The 20895-nt window shown below is 46.5% G+C and overlaps 1 protein-coding gene across 5 annotated transcripts in view; it reads left to right on the top strand.

The window, feature by feature from the left end:
- Positions 1-20895, top strand: part of SQOR (sulfide quinone oxidoreductase) — a 68177-nt gene that overhangs the window by 33249 nt on the left and 14033 nt on the right. For all 5 annotated transcript variants that reach the window (XM_002717886.5, XM_070054132.1, XM_070054135.1 and 2 more), the window contains 5 exons: positions 5366-5616; positions 8976-9146; positions 14676-14729; positions 17721-17915; positions 20078-20287. In XM_002717886.5, coding sequence (XP_002717932.1) covers positions 5383-5616; positions 8976-9146; positions 14676-14729; positions 17721-17915; positions 20078-20287 — 864 coding nt within the window. In that variant the 5' untranslated portion in view covers positions 5366-5382. The remainder of the gene's footprint in view (positions 1-5365; positions 5617-8975; positions 9147-14675; positions 14730-17720; positions 17916-20077; positions 20288-20895) is intronic.

The raw sequence follows: 20895 nt of genomic DNA on the forward strand, positions 1-20895 counted from the left end.
TTCTTGAAACTGGCCTACTTCAGACATTAGCCACAAATTAGACCCCAGGTGACCCACACTTGTGTCTGACCAACTACAAATTTGGGGGTTCACAAGATCCTCCCCTCAGGCTTGATAATTAGCTAGAGCTCCTCATAGAACCCAGGAAACCACTTGACTCACGTTTACTGGTTTATTGTAAAGGATACAATTCAGGAATGGCCAAAAGGAGGAGGTGCGCAGGGCAAGATATGGGAGAAGAGTGGTGCAGAGCTTCTGTGCCTTCACAGGTTTTTATATAGCTCACTCTTCAGCCCCCCTCTCAGGTTGGAGGTGAGGGATGGGGCTGAAATTTCCAACCCTCTATGCACAATCACATGTTTGGTCTTTCTGGTGACCGGGCCCACCCTGAAGCTGTCTGAGATCCCACCTGCATCACCTCAATAGAACAAACTCAAGGACTCATTATGAATAGCAAAAGATACCCTCTGTGCTCAGGAGGTCCCAAGGCTTTTAAGCTGTCTATCCTAGGAACTAGCAGTGAGGACCAGCTATATTTTTATGGCATTATGGTTTCAAGTGAGGTGCTAAATACAATTATGCGTTATTGTCCTAGGTTGTTTATAGCCCTCTACATTGTGTCATGCCCCACCTTCTCCACCTTGGATGATGGTTCTGGGTTTTCTCATTTGGAAGTTTAGATGGTGTAACGTTGCTAGAATGAGTTCCCTGAGATGTTTGGGTGTTTTGAAACTTGGAACGTTTCATCTAACACATTCTTTTGTGTTTGTTGAACTGCTGAAATAAACCACAGAGCCTTCTTGGCTGGCTGAGGAAAACAATTGTGTTCGCTTTCAAGAGAAGAATCATGGGTTGTCAGACAGGAAGGGAGCTGAGAGGTCAAAGGATTGCAGATGGAGTGACTGAAGCCAGCAGCTTAGCCAGGCCTCCTCCTGGATTGTCCTTTTTCCTCTTAAACTCATCCCATGGGACAAAGATGTTTTATTGTCCAGACCATGAGAAAATGGCTCCCTTTCTGGGAAATGAGTTTTGCTGTGTTCTGAAAGAAAGGCGGGATGTGACGAGTGTTTATTCACTGTACAATACCTTCTTCCTTTCCTTCAACAGCAGCAGCCTGCTTGGTGATTCCTCCACTCTTCAGTCTAGCAAAAAGAGTAATTTTAAAAATATAAGTTGTAGCATTCATTAAAGAAAGCTTGAGAAAAGTACACATCCCAAAATGGGGAAAAAAACAATGTTTACATCAAAACCATTGCTGATATTTAGGTGTTAGTATCATGAAGATGGCTTCTCTTTTCTGGGAAGTTAATGGAAAAATATCTTTCCCCCTCCCATTTAGCATTATCATACAAGTGTCATTTTGTAATTGATACATAGTTTTTCTATTTTTTTTAAGATTTTATTTATTTATTTGAGAGGTAGAGTTACAGACAGTGAGAGGGAGAGAAAGAGAGAAAGGTCTTCCTTCCGTTCATTCACTCCCCAAATGGCCACAACGGCTGGAACTGCGGTGATCCGAAACCAGGAGCCAGGAGCTTCTTCCTGGTCTCCCACGTGGGTGCAGGGCCTCAAGGACTTGGGCCATCTTCCACTGCTTTCCCAGGCCACAGCAGAGAGCTGAATTGGAAGAGGAGCAGCCGCGACTAGAACTGGCGCCCATGTGGGATGCCAGCACTGCAGGCAGAGGATTAATCTACTGCACCATGGCACCGGCCCTGATACATAGTTTTTCTAAAGATCCCAGGGATTGAAAGTAGAGGGTCTGGGACTGGGATTGTGGTGCAGTGAGCTAAACTGCCCCCTGCAATGCCAGCATCCCATATTGGAGTGCTGGCTTGAGTCCTGGTTGTTCTGTTTCTGTTCTCTGCTAATAGGCCTAGAAAAGCAGAGTATGCTGACCCAAGAACTTGGGTTCCTTCCAGCCACATGGGAGACACAGATGGAGTTCCTGGGTGCTGGATTCAGCTTGACCCAGCCCTGGCAGTTGAGGTCATTTGGGGAGTGAACCAGAGGGACGATCTCTCTTTCTCCTTCAGATAAATAAATAAATCTTAAAAAACAAGAAAAGTGAAGGCTCTGACCCCAAAGTGCCTGGGTTCAAATCCCAGCCACCCTTTCTGAGCTCTGTGACCTTACAAGAGTCACTTGGCTGCACTCTGCCTCAGTTTTGTCATCTCTAAAATGAAGATAATGGCAGCCAACTCGCAAGTTAAATGCTTATGTAAAGAACTTAGTACATATTAGCTATTTTCATTGAGATGAAGAGTTTACTAAGATTAGTATCTGTACAAGGGGATGTTAAAAAGTTTATGGAAAATTGGAATTGAAAGCACAAATTAATTTTCGCATGAAAAATTAAAATTCATGTATACTTTTTAGTAATACACATTTTCCAGGTGTTGTGAAATTTTTTGCACCAAAATAAACTCATATTTATAATTCAACTTTTCATGAACTTTTTAAAGTACCCTCATATGTGGAAGAAATGTGTATGAAATACAGAAAAGCAGAAATCAAAACCACTCTTTATTCTAAAACCCAGAGATAAACACTTATGTAGTGTTAAGATTTTGATTATGTTTGTTTGTTTCTTTTCTTTTTTTTTTTAAAAGATTTATTTATTTATTTGAAAGGCAGAGTTACAGAGAGACAGAGGTAGAGAGAGTGAGGTCTTCCATTTGTTGGTTCACTCCCTAGATGACCGCAACGGCCTGAGCTGGGCCAATCTGAAGCCAGGAGCCCAGAGCTGCTTCCAGGTCTCCCACTTGGGCAGTCTTCTGCTGCTTTCCTTGGCCACAACAGAGAGCTGGATCGGAAGTGGAGCAGCTGGGACTTGAACTGATGCCCATATGGGTTGCAGGCAGTGCATGTAGTGGTTTTACTCACTGCGTCACAGTGCCAGCCCCTATGTATATTTTTTCTAAATGAATTTCTCTTACATAGTTTTAAAAATCCTGTATTTCCAGTTTGAATTCTGGTCACAGCAATTTATATCTCACTTGTAAGCATAATTTTAAAAGACTCATGAGTCAGTCACCCTTATGCGATCTATTTGCCTAACCTTTCCCCAGCATTTTGACATCCAGGGTTTTAACTGCACCCCCCCCCCCCCCCATATTAAACTGAAGTAATCATAGATTAACCTTAGCTACAACAGTCTGGGACTGGGGCCTTCCCTGGCCAATGTGGAGCCTGTAGTTGTTTATTCTAGCTCCAGGAAGTAATCAGGCCTAATCCACAGATGAGTTAACCGAAGGTTGACCCTAAAATGAATCAGTGTGCGAGAAGTATCTTGTAAAAGGTTTTCTTCTTCAATATTAGAAGTTACTTCCTTGGATAGATCCCCCAAAATGGAAATGCAGGGTCAAAGGACTATGCATATTAGATGTTTGTGACATGAATGAGCCTGATCCACTTTCTCTGGCTTCCAAATTTATTCTTTCCGGCTCTGAGTTGCTTCTCAAATCTGAAATACTGAGATGCCAAAACTCTGGAATAGTTAAGCTTAATGAAAACAAGGACCCTGCCTATTCCTTTCCACTTGCAATCATTTTTCCCTCCTCCAGGGCCCTTCATTCTTCCTTTCATAGCCCTCTTTCCCGTCTCAGCTTTCTCTAATCCCCTTGTGGGTCCTACCTTTTCTCCACTCAGAGGGGAAATGACTTGATTAAGTCATCTCCATTAAGAAGGCTGGTGATATGGCTCAGCGGGTTAAGCTGCTGTCTTCAATGCTGGAATCCCCCATGGGCATCAGTTCGCATCCCGGGTGCTCCACTTCTGGTCCAGCTCCCTGCTAATGGCCTGGGAAAGGCAGTGGATGATGGCCCAACACTTGGGCGCCGGCCACCCGGGTGAGAGAATCAGAGAAGCTCCTAATTCCTGACTTCAGCCTGGCCCAGTCTTGGCTGTTGTGGCCATCTGGGGAATGAACCAGCAGATGGAAAATTATCTCTCTCTCTCTCGCTCTTTCTCTCTCTCTCACCTTCCCTCTCTGTAACTCTGACTTTCAAATAAATAAATAAACACATATATTTTTAAAGAAGCTAGTGACAGGGGCTGACATATGGCACAGTGTATTAAGACGCCACCTGCAGTGCCGGCATCCCATGTGGGCACCAGTTTGTGTCCTGGCTGTTCCACTTCTGATCCAGCTCCCTGCTAATGTGCCTGGGATACAGCAGAAGGTGGGCCAAGTGCTCAGGCACCTGTACCAACCTGGGAGACCCAATAGAGTTTCTGGCTCCTGGCTTCAGCCTGGCCCATCCCTGGCCACTGTGCCCATTTGGGGAGTAAATTAACATATGGGAGATTGTCTCTCTCTCTCTCTTTCTGTCTAACCTTCTCTCCCTGTAATTCTACCTTTTAAGTAAATAAATAAATCTTTAAAAAAAGCCAAACAGTCAAATGAAGATTAAAGAAGAGGTTAGTGACCTTAGCCTCTAGATGTGTTGTCTCCAGCTGGATGTTGGCATTTTAATACCCGGTTCTTGGGGAGCAGTGCTGAGCCCAAAGGAGCAAACACGAGGGTAAACTTTGAGGTGGAGATCGTGAGTTTGAGTCCTTCAAGTTATGCAAGTAAATGTTGTTGAGGTTGTGCTGGAGTTCTAACTGCTTGAGGTAGAAAAACTTTTTCCTAAAGCTAAGGGGCCTCTCTCAGAGGGAGCATTAAGGAGAAATTGTTGACTGAAGTGGGCATCATAAATGACTAGTAAGCAGCATGTGCAGATTCTTTCTGTAAAATATAACTTTATGACACCAGGCAGGGCTCCTTTTGTGGCTTTTTACAAACCACCTGGTTGAAATTGCAAGAGGGCTGGTAGGCAGAGCCAGGAGGCCTCTGAGTAGGGCTGAGGCCCCGATGATCATGGTCAGAACTCTGGGTGGCAGACTGTGGGTTTCTGGCTGCACTGTTTCTAGTTCAGCCAGGTCCCAGGTGCCTTGATGGCATCCTCTGATTGTGGATATGCAGTTTTAACAGACTGCAAGCCAAAGAAAGAGTGAAGGGCTGCACCTGAGAGGAGTGTGGCTGACGGCTGGATGCCCTAGATTCAGAGATGGGTGAGGGTGGGCACAGACAGCTTGTTAGGAAGAACTCACAAGGTGAGGATCCCTGGTTCAAAGTCTGAGATGTCCTGAAAGGAGGAGGAAGGAGAGGAACAGAAGCTTAGCCAATTGCTAATTATCAATCAAGTGCTCTTAGGGGACATTGAGACGCCTGCAATAGCCAACAATGGTCTTGGGAGAAGGGGGTGGTGCCAGCTAGAGCTGCCCAGATGCCAGCGACCCCTAACTCACTGGAAGACAATGCTTTTCTCCCCTAGTGGTCTCTTCTTTGGCATTCATAGCCTTGCACGTTCCCTTCTAGCCTGATCCAGCCTGAAGATGACCCCGCTGGTCACGGTGATGTCTGGTCCCCATGCACGGCTCTTTGCCTGCCTCCTCAGGCTCGGCCCTCAGCAGGTCGGCTCCCTCCAGCTGCACACAGGGGCCAGCTGTGCAGCCAGGAGCCACTATGAGGTGCTGGTGCTGGGTGGGGGCAGCGGAGGGATCACCATGGCTGCCCGCATGAAGAGGAAAGTGGGTGCAGAGAATGTGGCCATTGTGGAGCCCAGCGAGGTAAGTGTCCCCTTTGAGTGCGTGCCTGTGTGTCGGGGTGGGGCAGCTGTGACTCAGGCACTGGACTTTGTGTCTCTGGGTTAGTGCCCCTTCCGGGCATAACGAGCACCCAGGAAGTGGGTTAAGGGGAAGAGTGAGAACAGATCCCTTGGGTTTTGGTACTCCCTTTTTTAGTTTCAGGTTTTTTTTTTTTTTTTTTTTTTCCCTTAGGGTTGTCATATCACATGACTATAAACTGGATGAGTTAAAGCAACAGGCATATATTCTCTCACAGTTCTGGGTGCTACAAATCCCATGCCAAGCTATTGGCAGGGCCATGGTCCCTCTGAAGCCAGGGCGGGGAGATGGGCAGGGGAATTTGTCCCACACCGCTCTCCCGGCTTCTGGGGGCCACCAGCAATCCTTGGCTTGCCATTACTTCACTCCATTCCCTGTCTCCATCTTCTCTTAGTGTTCCTGTGTGTCTGTGTCTTTATGTGGCTCTGAAAAGGACACTGGTCATTTGATTTGAGGCACACCTATTGAAGTGTGACCTGGTCTTAACCCATTTACACCTGCAAAGATCCTATTTCATAGCCACAGTTACCGGGGTTAGAATTTCACCGTATCTTTTCGGCAGACACGTTCACCTGCAAGCACACCTTCCACCTGCAACCTCTTATCCAGAGGAAAACCAGTGGCCATTGCAGTTTCTCACCTCTGTTCCAGTTTGGAGAAGGCACAATGAGTCTGAGGGTCAGGGAAGCCTCTGGGAAGCAGCCAGCAGATTTAAGAAATCTAAGTGTACAAGGGAGTTATAAAAGTAGATTGTGGGGGCCGGCACCACCATAGCTCAATAGGCTAATCCTCCGCCTGTGGTGCTGGCATATGGGGTTCTAGTCCTGGTCGGGGCGCCAGATTCTGTCCTGGTTGCTCCTCTTCCAGTCCAGCTCTCTGCTGTGGCCCGGGAAGGCAGTGGAGGATGGCCCAAGTGCTTGGGCCCTGCACCCGCATGGGAGACCAGGAGAAGCACCTGGCTCCTGGCTTTGGATCAGCGCGGTGCGCTGGCCGTAGTGGCCATTAGGGGGTGAACCAACGGAAAAAAGGAAGACCTTTCTCTCTGTCTCTCTCACTGTCCATTCTGCCTGTCAAAACAAACAAACAAACAAAAAAAGTAGATTGTGGGGCCGGCGCTGTGGCGCAGCGGGTTAAAACCCTGGCCTGAAGCGCCTGTATCCCATATGGGCGCCGGTTCGAGTCCTGGCTGTTCCACTTCTGATCCAGCTCTCTGCTATGGCCTGGGAAAGCAGTACAAGACGGCCCAAGTCCTTGGGCCCCTGTACCCATGTGGGAGACCCGGAAGAAGCTCCTGGCTTCTGGCTTCGGATTGGCTCAGCTCTGGTCATTGCAGCCATCTGGGGAGTGAACCAGTGAATGGATGACCTCTCTCTCTGCCTCTCCTTCTCTCTGTAACCCTGTCATTCAAATAAATAAAATAAATCTTTTTTTTTTAAAGTAGATTGTAAGGGAGAAAATGTAGCTGACACTAGGAGAGAAGAGCCAGTTCTTTACATTTGTGCTCATAATGTGTCTGTAAAACTATTACATGAAAAACAGTTTAGGATTTACAAAAGCTTCAGAAAAAACATTCAAGATTTTGGACAACTTGCCTAATATTTCTTGAAGAATGAAGTATGCACCAGCTGGGAATTATATCTTTGGGAGACAAAGCAAAATGGATCTGGTGCCTGTTTTGGGAGGAGGGTAGATTGGGAAAGACACACTCCTTTACCAGATGCCTCCTCCGCGGGGTTGAGACTACGCATGGCTGAGATCAGAGAAGGCCGGGTGCATTGCCCATCACTTTCCTTTTGAAAGTGACTTCTCTTCAGCTCACTACTTTATTCATTTAGTTATTTAAAATTTAACACAATTTTATATATTTGTTTGTTTTAAAGGCAGGATTATACACACACACACACACACACACACACACAGATTTTCTATTGTTGTTTTACTCCCCTAATGGCTGCAAGGGCTGGGGCTGATCCACTCTGAAGCCAGGGGCCCAGAACTCTATCTGGTTCTCCCATGTGCATGGCAGGGTCTCAAGCACTTGGGCAGTCTGCCTCTGCTTTCCCAGGTGTATTAGCAGGGAGCTGGATCAAAAGTGGAGCAGCTGGGACTAGAACCCATGCTTTGATATGGGATGCCAGCATTGCAGGCAGCAACTAAACCCACTGTGCAGCGACGTTGGCCCTAGGGGCACTATTTTAATGATAGCGGTCTGAGGTGGTCTTTCTCTCTGGAACATGCAATACTGTAGCTAGTCCATGGTCACATCCCAGTTGGACTTTTCTTTGTAATGTAATGAGACTGAGTCTTCTGAGGACTGCACACACTTCAGGAGACCCCAGATTGACTCCTGTCCTTGGGGAGGAAGTGCAAAACAGGTGGGCTTCTGGCACATTTCCTGCTCTGTCTGAAACCTGAAATAGATAAGATCTCATAACTGAAAACCTCTGCCCCCCTCCTCTTGGATCCCATCCATTACTGGTAGAGGGAGATTGCAAAGCTATTCCTGGTATCCCTTCACCTCTGTGTGGTCTTGGCAGCTCTGGCCAGTCAACTTGGGGCCTTTTGGCCATATCAGAAGCTCGTGATTGCCTAGTCCACTCCACGAGTGAAAAGGAATTCTCAGAATCCATTAAACCAGTCTGCCTGTTGCCCCTGAGTCTAGAACTTTCACAGCTAACGAAGATCAGTAGGTCATCTGAAGCAAGAGGATTCCAGAACATGGTGGGAGTTTGAGCTTGTGTTGCCTTGTGGGAGAGACGCTCGTGCCTATTTGTTTTGGGGTTAAAAACTCTGAGAAAGGAGGAGAGGGGCTGATAGGAGGATCTGCAGTCCCCCACGGACTTGGGGAACGCGGCTGGAAGCTGGAGTTTTCAGGATCCCTGACTTACCGTCGACCTTCTGTACTTCCAAGGAAACACATGGAGGTCGCTGAGTCTGATTTTTCTTTGTATATGTGAACATAAATGTATGCATAAATGTGTGTACATAATGCATATATACATAACACATACCTATTAGACCCCAAATCAACTTTCAACAGGAAACAGTAAAGTAATCACTGAAGGTAGTTTGTAGCTCTTTTGGTGATCCTGGAAGAATTCTTTGTAGAATGACTGTCCTCCAGAGCGTAGCATAACAGGAGCTATCAACTGGGGGAATCAACTCTCTGGAGATTTTTCTGAGCTTTGCTCTGGGGTCAGCAGGGAGTGACTGAGAGAATCTAGCTCATCTACTGTTTGCTGCCACCCTTTTGATCAACCTCAAATTGAAACATTTCTATTTCTAAATACGTTGCTTCTCAGAGACATTTCTACCAGCCCATCTGGACTCTGGTAGGCGCTGGTGCCAAACAGTTGTCCTCATCCGGCCGACCCACAGCAAGTGTGATTCCATCTGGTGTAGAATGGATCAAAGCTAAAGTGGCTGAATTGAACCCAGACAAGAACTGCATCCAAACTGACAATGGCAAGGAGGTAACCACTGGGACCTTTAGATTTTTTTTTATTAACCTGAGGGCTTATATTAATACATAACTGTTATCAAACTGGATGGCTTCATGGTGAAAGAGTGGTATGTGTGTGTTTGGGAGTGGGTGTATGCATGTTGTAAATGGAGTATACAGGAAAGACTGTTTGATGTCGAGTTACCAACTAATACAGGTACTTGTTGAACAACCACTTGGTATCCTATTGCTAAGTACAGTGTCTTGTACCTGAATGTTTGTTGAACAAACAGTACTGCTACGTGTTAAAATAGCAGGCATCTTCCTCTTTCTCTTCACTTGAAGTAGTCAGTCTGTTTTCTTTTGTTGTTGTTTTTTCTTGATGTTTCAGTTTCTTTCTGATGCCTGGCTCCCCAGAGGAGTGGGTTTTGGGAAGTATCCACCCCAGTCACACTAGGGGGCGCTCTGCTGGAGCATGGGGGACTCTTTTGACTCCAAGGGTTGTGCCAGGGCTCCAGAGAATTGTTGCTGCCAGAACCTGAGGCTCATGATTGCTCAGCACCATTTGGAAGTCTTCTAGCCTCAGTCAAAGCTTTTCAGCACCTGCTGCTCATGGCGAAGTGACAGCTCAGAGGCTACGTGCGGCTTCATGTCCCCTCATCTGCTGCTGAGCCAAGGACAGTGGCAGGCAGTCAGCCACTGTGCTCAGCCCTCTTCCAGGCTCCCGTGGCCTTCCTCCTCGTGTTATTCGCTATAATACTCTTAATACTTTTCTTAACGTCCTCCTTTATCCCTTGCTTTGTTCTGTAGTGTAGGAGAGAATGTCTTGTCTCTTCTGTGGAGAGACCCTTCAATTACTAGAAGATGGCTCCTAGGTTCTACGTAAGTTTTCTCTTCAAGTCGGCTTGTCGCCTGTCCCCACTTCCCTGCACTCTTCCTCACATTTCTTGATTTCCAGTCCTCCCCACACCCTCTTTGCTCTACTTTGGGCATCATCTGGCTCATGAGTGCTCCCACGGATCAGGTGCCTGGACTGGGAGAACCCACTCTGCAGAACCGGAGCAGAACTGGCCGTTCTCTCCCACAACTGGGTGCAGCCCAAGCCAGGCAACATTTGCCTTCTAGTGACAGTTCCTGCAGTACTGATTCACGTTGGCCTTCAGGTCATCTCAAACCTCTGGGTCCTTTTCACACCACCCACTGTCAAGTCAGTCTCCCCCTTCCCTGGGAGAGTGCACTTGTTATTTATTTTACCTGAAGGCATGAATGACTATAAACATATAAGTAAATATATGCATGTGTGTGTCTAGAAAACATTTAACTTTTATGTATTGTTTTCCCCCTATCGATGGTTCAGAGCTGCCTGCTTTTCTTCTGTGTCTTCAGGAGACCAAACTGGTGACACATGAGATTGTTTTCAATGCATAGGTTTGAGTTTGGTGGCCCTTTTACCTGGTCCGTCTCCTGTTGCAGGGCCAGGAGGTTTCTGTGATGCACATTACCTCTTTGGCACAGCAGGGCCTGCTGGCTGGACCTGACACTTTCCTCCCTCCCTCCCTCCCTCCTTCCCTCCTTCCCTCCTTCCCTTCCTTCCTTCTTCTCTTTTTCTTTCTTTCTTTTTTCCTTCCTTCCTTCCTTCCTTCCTTCCTTCCTTCCTTCCTTCCTTCCTTCCTTCCTGTCTTTCTCTTTTTCTTTTCTTTCAGATTTATTTATTTGAAAGGCAGGGTTGCAGAGAGGCAGAGGCAGAGAGAGAGAGAGAGAAAGAGGGAGAGAGAAAGAGAGGTTTTCCATCCACTGGTTCACTCCCCAATTGGCCACAAAGGCCGGAGCTAGGCCTACCTGAAGCCTGGAGTCAGGAGCTTCTTCTGAGTCTCCCACGTGGGTATAGGGCCCAAGGACTTGGGCCATCTTCTACTGCTTTCCCAGGCCATCACAGAGAGCTGGATCGGAAGTGGAGCAGCTGGGACTCGAACTGTTGCCCATATGGGCACTGTAGGTGGTAGCCTTACCCGCTACACCACAGCACCGGCCCCAAGGTTCTAAATTTATAGCATGTGCCAACACAGCCTTTTTTAGATGGTGCAAAACTCATCAACATTCTTTAGCAAATATTATTTAGTGTACCAAATCACTGATTTTTGGTTGACGCTTTCCTGTCCTATTCACTGGGTGAGAGACTGGGTTGAAGGCATTGCGGAAATCCAGATGTAGTGTGTCTCTGACTCTTCCTTGAATCGTGGATCTGTTTGTGTGGAATGTCTCACAGGGCTTGGGGACTGGCTCTTGCTCCTTCTCCACACTTAACCTAATCTTATTTGCTGCATTGTTCCTTCTGCCTAACTGGCTTCTAATTTCCTCAAATATCCCTGCCTCTTTCTTACCCCAGGACATTTGCAAATGCTACTCCTTCCACCCCTGGCAAACTCTACTCATCTTTAACTTAGAAAACACCTTCAGGCAAGCCTTTCCTTATCTCACAGACTAGGTCATGTTCCCTTTTGCTATGTGATCACAGCTTTCTGTGATTTAGTAATTATTTCTATAATTATCTAGTAATATCTGTCTGAGTCTCTAGACTGAGTTTCTGGAAGGCAGAAACTGTGTCTTGTTCATCATTGTATGTCCAGGGCTTAGCATACTATCTGGTGCATAAAAGGTACTCAGTTAATATTTGTGAGCAAGTTGTGTCTATATTTGTTCATCTGCAAAATGGGAGTAATGATAATAGTCACTTTACTGGCTTGTTGTGTTAATTGAGTGGAAACATGTAAAGCGCTTACATACTGTGAATGCTTAAGAAGTGTTATTATTTTTAAAGGAATATATGTAATAAAAAGAAAAGCAAATATTTGTCGGATGTGCACTATGGACCAGTGTGGATCATCTGTGGACTAGTATTGGTACTCTTTCTTTTTTAAGTTATTATGAGAAATCTATTTAGTAGAGGAGCCTAGAATTTTTCAAGGGGTTAACAGTGGGTATACTGAAATTGACTGTGGCAGGATGTACCCCTCCGACCACCTTACAAGAGGACAGGAGTTGCCCATTTTCAGACATCTGGAGAAGCCTGCACTGTTCTCTGCAATTGCTCAAAAGTCTTGTTTGTCTACAAGTGTTTTGCAGTTCCTTAGGGTGTAGGCCACCTGGCCTGGAAACTTGAACTCATTCAAAAGACTTGAGACTTTCTATTTCTCCTGCTATCTAAGGTTTATTCTTCCTTGATGACTTCCCCGCCTTCTCCACCCCCCTCAGCAGAAGTTTGTCTGTTCCTAGTCCTTAGGAATAACCAGTATCATGCACTTATAAAACCATCAAAGCATGCATGAACGGTAGTGTTTCTTGTTGACAGTTCACACCTTTCACCTATTGATAGTCACACCCAGACCCCAGGCTAGCCCTCATCTTACCTGCGTTGGTGACCCAACATGGTTCAGTTAGACACTAATAGATCTAATTTCCTACAGACCAAAGAATTCCAAGGTGCCAGCTCTCTGTGCATAGGCAAAGCATACAGACGAAAATGTTTATGTCATATATCCACTTTGATAAATTGTGGTTTTCACAAGCACCTGAAATCATCCATCCATCCAAGCATCTAATGAACATTACTGAGTTCCTCATTTTGATGCAGTCAATCTTCTAGGTTCTAAGAATGTGAGGAATAAGACATAACCTTTATCCTGTATATAACATGACAAATGTTATAAAGCACCTTGCCTACTGGGCTAAGGGAGGGGACTGTACAAGGGTGACTGAGTCATGGGCAGGCCTTGCCGTGGTGACCTCGGAGCTCAGTTTCCTGAATTCCAGGGCAGGATGTCTTCAGCAGCTTGTTCCCTGTGACTCCCCAGCTGGAGCCATGCAGTGTTTTGTGGGGAGCAACTGGGAGCAACTCGGACTAGACTAAGTTACTGGAATTAAGACTTATTCTATGCATCTGCTCTCCCACAATATGGCGCTGAGAAGGGAGAAACAGCTTCTACACAGCTGCCTCCAGTTCAACCAATAAACTGTAGGACCTGCTCCTGATTGGAGGAGAGCAGCGTACTCGGCGTGTGGGTAGCAGAGTTGGGATTGATGGAAGAGGACTATAAAGGAGGAGAGAGACAACATGCACCAGGAACATCTAAGGGGAACACCTGAGGAACACCTGTGCAGCCCCCGAGAGAGCTGGCCGGCGGTGTGCCGCTCCCCCGCGGAAGTGGGGGAAGTGGCCAGGGGGAACCGCCCTTCCACGGAGGTGGAAGGGTCGGTAGCCAACCCGGGAAGAACCAGCAGCAAACCCGGGGAGGGCCGAACAGACGAAAGAACAGCGCAGGGTCCTGTGTCGTTCCTCCACGAAGACGGGGAGCGACAGTGTTTCTCTTCCACTAGGACTCGCTCAGCTTGCTTTGCTCGGCTTCTGCATTTAGTGCGAGATTGTGACAATCATCTCCTGTTTCTCTTAGCTGGGCTCCTGAGTTTCACTGGACTCATTCTGTGGCTCCAGTTTTCTAGGCAAGTTCTTGTACTTCACCCACTTCCTTCTGAGCACTTTCTGGCCTCAACTTGTCTTCCTCCTGGTCCTACACCCATGTTTCCTGCATGATATTTGAGGATGCTTTTGTCTTCATCAAGAAGAGACAATATTTGTATTTCGGGTCCGGCGCTGTGGCATAGCCGGTAAAACTGCCGCCTTCAGTACCGGCATCCCATATGGGCTCCAGTTTGAGTCCCGGCTGTTCCATTTCCAACCCAGCTCTCTGCTATGGCCTGGGAAAGCAATGGAAGATGGCCCAAATCTTTGGGACCTTGCACCCATATGGGAGACCTGGAAGAAGCTCCTGGCTTCAAATTGGCACAGCTCTGGCTGTTGCAGCCACTTAGGGAGTGAACCAGTGGATGGAAGACCTTTCTCTCTCTGCCTCTCCTCTCTCTTTGTAACTCTGACTTTCAAAGAAATAAATAAATCTAAAAAAAAATTTGTATTTCAAGAGGGCCACTTCTCACTCCATGCAGACTATTAAGTCGGATCAGGTACAAGATATTGTTCCCTTTTCGGTGACCCTCCAAAGAATAATTTCTCAATTATGATATTGGTCGAATCCATATTACAGGATAGGTAGTCTTGGAATTGACATATTACCCTATAGGTTTTCAAGAAATTATTTTATTTTAAGTTTAAAGTCCATTCTCCCATCTCTCCATATGAAAAAGTCTTAACACCATCAGTGCATGGATAACTGTGGCTTCTTTGTTGTCATTCTCCACTGTGTAAATGTATTGGAGTCCCAGGTGTGCAGGGGCCAGCCAGGTTACATGGTATTTGTGGAGCACTGAGGTGTGAGGCTGTAAGGAATGTGGGACAGGATGGCGTACTGGAGTCTTCATTCCTGCACGCCTGCCCTGCCTTCCCCCTTCCATCCTCCACCCTCCACCCTCCACCCTCCACCGTCTGCCCCAAGACATTCACATTAATGTGTGGAAACCTGGTGCTGACCATGCACATCTGGGGCCCAAGTTGGCCCTTGGGTTGCTGCTTTTGGTTCCTGGTGTAAAATAACATCTTTTTGTGTTGCAGATCTCCTACAAATACCTTATTATTGCTCTTGGAATCCAGCTGGACTATGAGAAGGTACTCTTTTAAGTGAATGGTTTCTATATCACACTGACCTAGTTATGTCAAGATTAAACACTGCAGTTCATTGCTTTGTATCAATTTGGACAAGAAAGAGGTTCTAAGAAATCCTCTTCTAGTTTTGTTTCTTAGTGATCCTTTTATAATTTTAAAAAGTCTTCTCTAAGATATTGTCAAGGATAATATGATCTAGCTTTAAGCCTAATCAGAATTCATCATGTCCATGCCCTAATAGTAATTCTTGCAAAGCAACAGCCTTTTCCACACTTATGAGAAACCTGCCTTTCTATGCGGGACTGAGTTGTATGTATTAAATGTTAAATTTTCCTTTGGAATTAATATTTATATTATTAATTCTTTCTTAAAAATATTTATTTGAAAGGCAGAGAGACATATAGACAAAGAGAGGGCTGTCATCCACTGGTTTTTTTCTTCAAATGCGTGCAACCCCAGGACTGGGCTGGGACCAAGCTAGGATCTGGGAACTCAATCCAGGTCTCCCACTGCTTGAGCCATCACTGCTGGAATGCAGGGTCTGCATCAGCAGGAAGCTGGCGGCGGGAGCTGAGCAGGCACTGAACCCAGTCACTCTGATGTGGGATGTGGTGTCTTAACCTCTAGGCTAAATGCCTGCCCCTAGATTTTGAATTTTTATGTAGAATTTAAGGGTAGAGCATCAGCCATTGGTTCGTCAGATCCTGGAAGGCAGTCTGGGCCTTGTTAAGTTGAGGCTGCATTTTTTTTTTTGTATGAAGTGATCACGCAATACAAAGACTCATCTAGGCATCTTTCCTGGTGCTCATTCTTCCTGTTCCCCTGCTGTCCGTCTCTGTCTGCTTCAAAGTGCCAGGGAAGCGACTCTGGTGGACAAGGAATCATAAACCTCCTTCATGACACAGGCTTCTTCAGACTAGAGACAAATAACGAAGGTGATGCAAGATCAACTGTTTATCTCTTGCATAGTGATTTTTGCTTTGGGGACCAGGAGCTTTGGTGGTCCGAGGGGAAGACCCCTCCTGTGGGTGGTTGTGGGTCTGGTTCTGTGAGATTCTGGGCAGATTTCTCAGCCTTCCTCTGTTTCAGTTTTTTCATCTGCTCTCTGGGCTAATACTTCCCTACCTCCTTTGGAGGTGTGCAGTGAATATCATATATTAGCATAGATACAGAGCTTTGAAAACATTAAAACACCAGGTGGCTTGTAATAATAATAATAATAAGTACTATGATTGAGGCTGCTAATATTACCGCTATCTAATAGGTCTGATAAGTAACAAAGAAATAATTGTTTTTAATATTGAGTGTGGAAGAATATCAGAGCCAGGCCTGTGATGGAGGAGGTCACAGGACTTTCTTTGAGAGCTGAGGGATGGGTGTTTAGAGTTACTCAGAAGGTAACCTGGAGGGTGACTGGAGAGTTCAGCCCATTTTTGAGGATCCAGTCCTCATTTTGATAAGTATTTTTTCTTCCTTTTCACTTATTTATTATTTGAGAAGCAGGCAGAGAACTACTGTCTGCTGGTTGACTCCCCTGATGCTCGGGGACTGGGAACCCAGTCCAAGTCTCCCGTGTGGGTGGCAAGGACCCAGCTACCTGAGTCATCACATGCTGTCTCCAGGGTCTACATTAGCAGGAAGCTAGAAGCAGGAGTGGAGCCAGGGCTCGAATCCAGGCACTCTGACATGGGATGCAGGTGTCCCAAGTGGTGTCTTAACAGCTGTGCCAGACGCCTGCCCCATGACTGTTTCTTGGTGGTTGAAATTGACCCTGCTTTTGCTCAGAACAGGTCCTTAAGTACCTTGAACTCGATTTGTGATCTCTTCGTTGCATTCTGTGAACCTTCCCACATTTACGATAAGCGTCCGGTTACTCTCATTGGCAACAATAAACTCACATTGAAGGGGCACTTACCATGTGCACCAGTCATCTTCCTAAGTCCTTTACATCAGAGTCTCACTCACTCCTGACAACAACTCCACGAAGCAGATACTTTTATCCCCACTTTACAAATGACAAATATAATCTCGTCCCCCGGGTACATCAGAATCATCCAGAGGGCTTGTTGAAACACAGATTGTGTCGGTCTAGTGTCCAAGACAGACTGAGTTGTCCAAATGCCGTATCTGAGAGCCAGGGTTCGAGACCTGGCTCCATCTTTGATTCCAGCTTCCAGCTGATGCACACCCTGGCAGGCAGTGAGGATGGCTCAAGTAACTGGGTTCCTCCCACCTATGGGTGAGCTCTGGATTGAGTTCCCAGCTTCTAGCTTCAGCCCCAGCCGGGAGCCAGTGCAGACACTGGGGGAGTGAAGTAGCATATGGGAGCTCTGTCTTTGGTTCTCAATTAAATACATAAAACAAACACCGATGATGGGCCTTCCCCATGGATTGTGTGGCTCAGCAGCTCTAGGGGGCCTGATTTTAATTAAGTGGCCAGTTGGTGCTGCTGGTCTGAGGACCACACTTAGAGATGCACTGGCTTAGCAATGTTAGGTAATTTAGTCAGGGTCACAATACAGGTGAGAAGAACAGGTGGGAATCAAGCCAGGTGTGTAGGAGTCCGAAGTTCACGATTTTAATCAGCTGCCTCCACTACTTCTGCGTTTGACCTAGTGCAACTTGTAAAAGGCAATTTCAGTTTGCTGTTTTCGATAGCATAAAATGGCTCTTGATCCTGCCTTTCTCTTCTTCCCAGTGAGGCAACTGGTTCTTCTAAAAGAATCTTGTCTCACTATTGTATTCAAACTATAGTGTCAAGGCAAGGGAGGTGGAGGGGCTCCCCTGGGCTGAGCCCCTTCTGCAGTTTGACAGGCACTACAGTCCAAGCTCAGAGCCCTCACTCACCTGCCTGCGCCATGCATATAAGTGCCGGGGAGGGGGTGAGACTAGTAGTGGGATATTTAAAAGTTTGTAGAATTAATTAGCAAAGAACAAGGACTCTAAAGACTTTTGTGCCTTTGTTCAACAATTTCTTTGTGTGCTTTGTTGTAGATTAAAGGCCTGCCTGAGGGCTTTGCTCATCCCAAAATAGGGTCGAACTATTCAGTGAAGACTGTAGAGAAGACGTGGAAGGCTCTGCAAGACTTCAAGGAGGGCAACGCTATCTTTACCTTCCCAAACACGCCCGTGAAGTGTGCTGGAGCCCCCCAGAAGATCATGTATTTATCGGAGGCCTATTTCAGGAAGGTATGCCTCCTTTCTAGGGACAGAGAGGCGGGGGCTGGCAGTGCAGAGTCGGTGACTGCTGGCATTTAATTGTTAGCCCTGTCATAAACCCTTTTTGTAATGTCTACAACTTTATTACATGGGTATAAAACTATACAACTGGAAGTTTATAAAATAGAAAAAAGGAGGAAGTCACTTGGGATCCAATTGTTTTAACCAAACTGCTGTCATCAATTTGACATGTCCTCACAGATTTTTCCCTACAGATTTCTTAAAAAACATGGCTGCAATCATTACTGGATCTACCCACTTGGAAATGTTGCATATTATTAAATAGTCTTTGAAATATACTTAAAGTTATTTATCCGAGTGGCAGAGAGAGAGAGAGAGGGAGAGAGTGAGAGAGCTCCCATTCGCTGGTTCATGCCTCAAATGCATGCTGGGAACCCCATCCAGGTTTCCCATGTGGGCGGCAGGGACCCAACTACTTGAGCACCACCGCTGCCTCCCAGAGTCTACGTTGGCAGGAAACTTGAGTCAGAAGCCGAAGACAGGACTCAAACCCAAGCACTCTGATAAGGCTAGCGTCTTAACTGGTGTCTCAGCCAGTGTGCCGAACGCCCGCCCCTGTTTCATGCTTCTTAACGTGTATGGAAGACTACTGTGGAGATATGTTAGAGAGCGTTTAAATAGTCCCCTATATAGTTTGAGAATTAGTTGTGAATTATTCATTTTTATTCATAATAACATCTTCAACTGCTTCTGCTCAACTTCAAGGTTATGAATATTTTCTGGTTCTTTTAATGCAAATACAGTAGGCAAAAATGCCAATTTAAAATTCACTCAGGGAGAGCAGGTATTTGGGGCAGTGGTTGGGATATCAGAGGGCCTAGGTTTGAGTCTCAGCTCTGCTTCTGTTTCCAGATGCCTGCTGATACATACCCTGGGAAGCGACAGATGATGACCCAATTATCTGGGTCCCTGCCACCTATCTGGGGGACATGGATTGAGTTTCGGGTTCCTGGCTTTGGCCTGGCCCAGCCCTGGCTACTGCAGGCATTTGGGGGAGTGAACCAGCAGATGGAAAATCTTTCTCTCTGCCTTTCAAATAAAATGAAAATAAGTAAACATTTAAAAAAATTATAAAAACACAAATAACATCCACATGGAACTTCAAACCTTTGTGGAAAGGGAGTTTGGGCAGGGGAGGCGTTCTCTGAGTTTCCACCACCCTCCGTAGAAGAGCAGGTGTCTGTGGTTCAAGGATACCGGCGTGAGGTCAGGAGGGAAGCTGTCCCTGCCCTCTGTGCCCTCGTCCAACTTGAGACACTGGCAGGGTGCAGGGCAGCCTGTGACTGTAAAGGGACAGGTGGGGGAGGATGGGGAAGATGAGCCATGGCATTGCTGCATGTGTGCTTGGAACCCAGCCTGGGGCCAGGCCTCTCCCTGACTTCTGTAAACTGCAACAGCCCAGTGGGGTGGGCAATTAAGGGACAGTCCTGGCAGCTGCTTCTGGGTCCAGAAACGTTCAATGTGGGCTGTAAGGGGCTGCTGCAACCTTTGGAGGTTTGTACCCACCTGACTGCTTCCAGTGGTCAGGTCCAGGTGAGTGGGTCCCGAAAGGAGCTGAACAAAGGGAATATAAGACAGCAGCTGTTTCTTCCCTCTGGAGAATTCCCTTTGCTTAACTCTTTTCTGCTAAGTCTCGCATGGCCTGGGAGGGAGCTTTTCTTTTGAGGTGAGTGCAGAGGCATCTGGGAGAGTCCTAGCCTCTCATGAGATGTGTGAACAATACCAAGGGGCTTTGCTTTGTTCACTGCTCTTCCCTCAGCACCTAGAGCAGCATCTGGCCAACGCTGGGACTTCATGAAGTGTTTACTGAGTGAATGAATCACATAAGTATGAATAAACAATTAAGCTGTATTCTAGCTTTACTTGGACTTGACCTTTGCCTCTAGCTTTCAGTCCAGCAGTGCCCACTCAAGTGTGTACTCAGTTGCTGTCTCATGGGCAGATAATAAGAATGAGACGGTGAATTGGTCCACGCCTCACGCCACCAGGGTAAAGCGATGGAAAACTGGGCAAGGTCTCTCCTGAGAGTTTTAATTCTTGTCTGGATTTAAAAAAAAAAAGATGGCTGGAGTGATACTTTGGTGTTGTTTTTCTTCTTTCCTTTTTCTTAGACAGGGAAGCGATCCAAGGCCAATATCATTTTCAACACCTCTCTTGGAACAATTTTCGGGGTTAAGAAGTATGCGGAAGCCCTGGAGGAGATCATCCAAGAGAGGAACCTAACCGTTAACTACAAGCAAAACCTCATTGAAGTCCGAGCTGATAAACAAGAGGCTGTTTTTGAGAACCTGGACAAACCTGGGGAAACCCAAGTGTTTTCAGTGAGTGGCAAGTTTAAACTGTCAGTGTTAAAGTGTTTGCAGAGCTGGGCCATGGATGCAGGCGACGCCGTGGCTCCCATCTCCCCGTCCTCCCCACGTCCTGCACTGTAGAGGCTGCAAAAGGGGCATCCTAGGGCAGTGACAGGCAGGGAGGTGGGCCAAGACATGTAGGGAGGAGAGGGCTGTAAGAGGCTGTGAGTGTCAGGGAGGTGAGGAGGGTCTACCTACTGGTGTCAAGTGGATTTTTTGTTGGTACTGTTTTGGTACTGAGTCACTGGAAGCAGCCAAAAATCTTCCACAAATTTGGCTACGGCCTAGGCAGTTAAGGGAGGACTTTCTCCGATGCGGGATCTGGTGATTGTCTCAATTTGTGGCACGTGAGAAACAGCTCTGCTTGTGAGCGGGAAGCAGCCCTGAGAGAAATTCAAGAATAATGAGGATGTTTTTCTCCTTTGGAAGAGGCTGTCTTTAAATATTTCACCTGTGCATAAAAAGATACACTGAAACTTTTTTTTTTTTTTTTTGACAGGCAGAGTTAGACAGTAAGAGAGACAGAGAAAGGTCTTCCTTTCCATTGGTTCATCCCCCAAATGGCCGCTACGGCCGGC

This window comes from Oryctolagus cuniculus, chromosome 12, assembly GCF_964237555.1.
Source record: "Oryctolagus cuniculus chromosome 12, mOryCun1.1, whole genome shotgun sequence".
In the NCBI taxonomy this organism is placed as follows: domain Eukaryota; kingdom Metazoa; phylum Chordata; class Mammalia; order Lagomorpha; family Leporidae; genus Oryctolagus; species Oryctolagus cuniculus.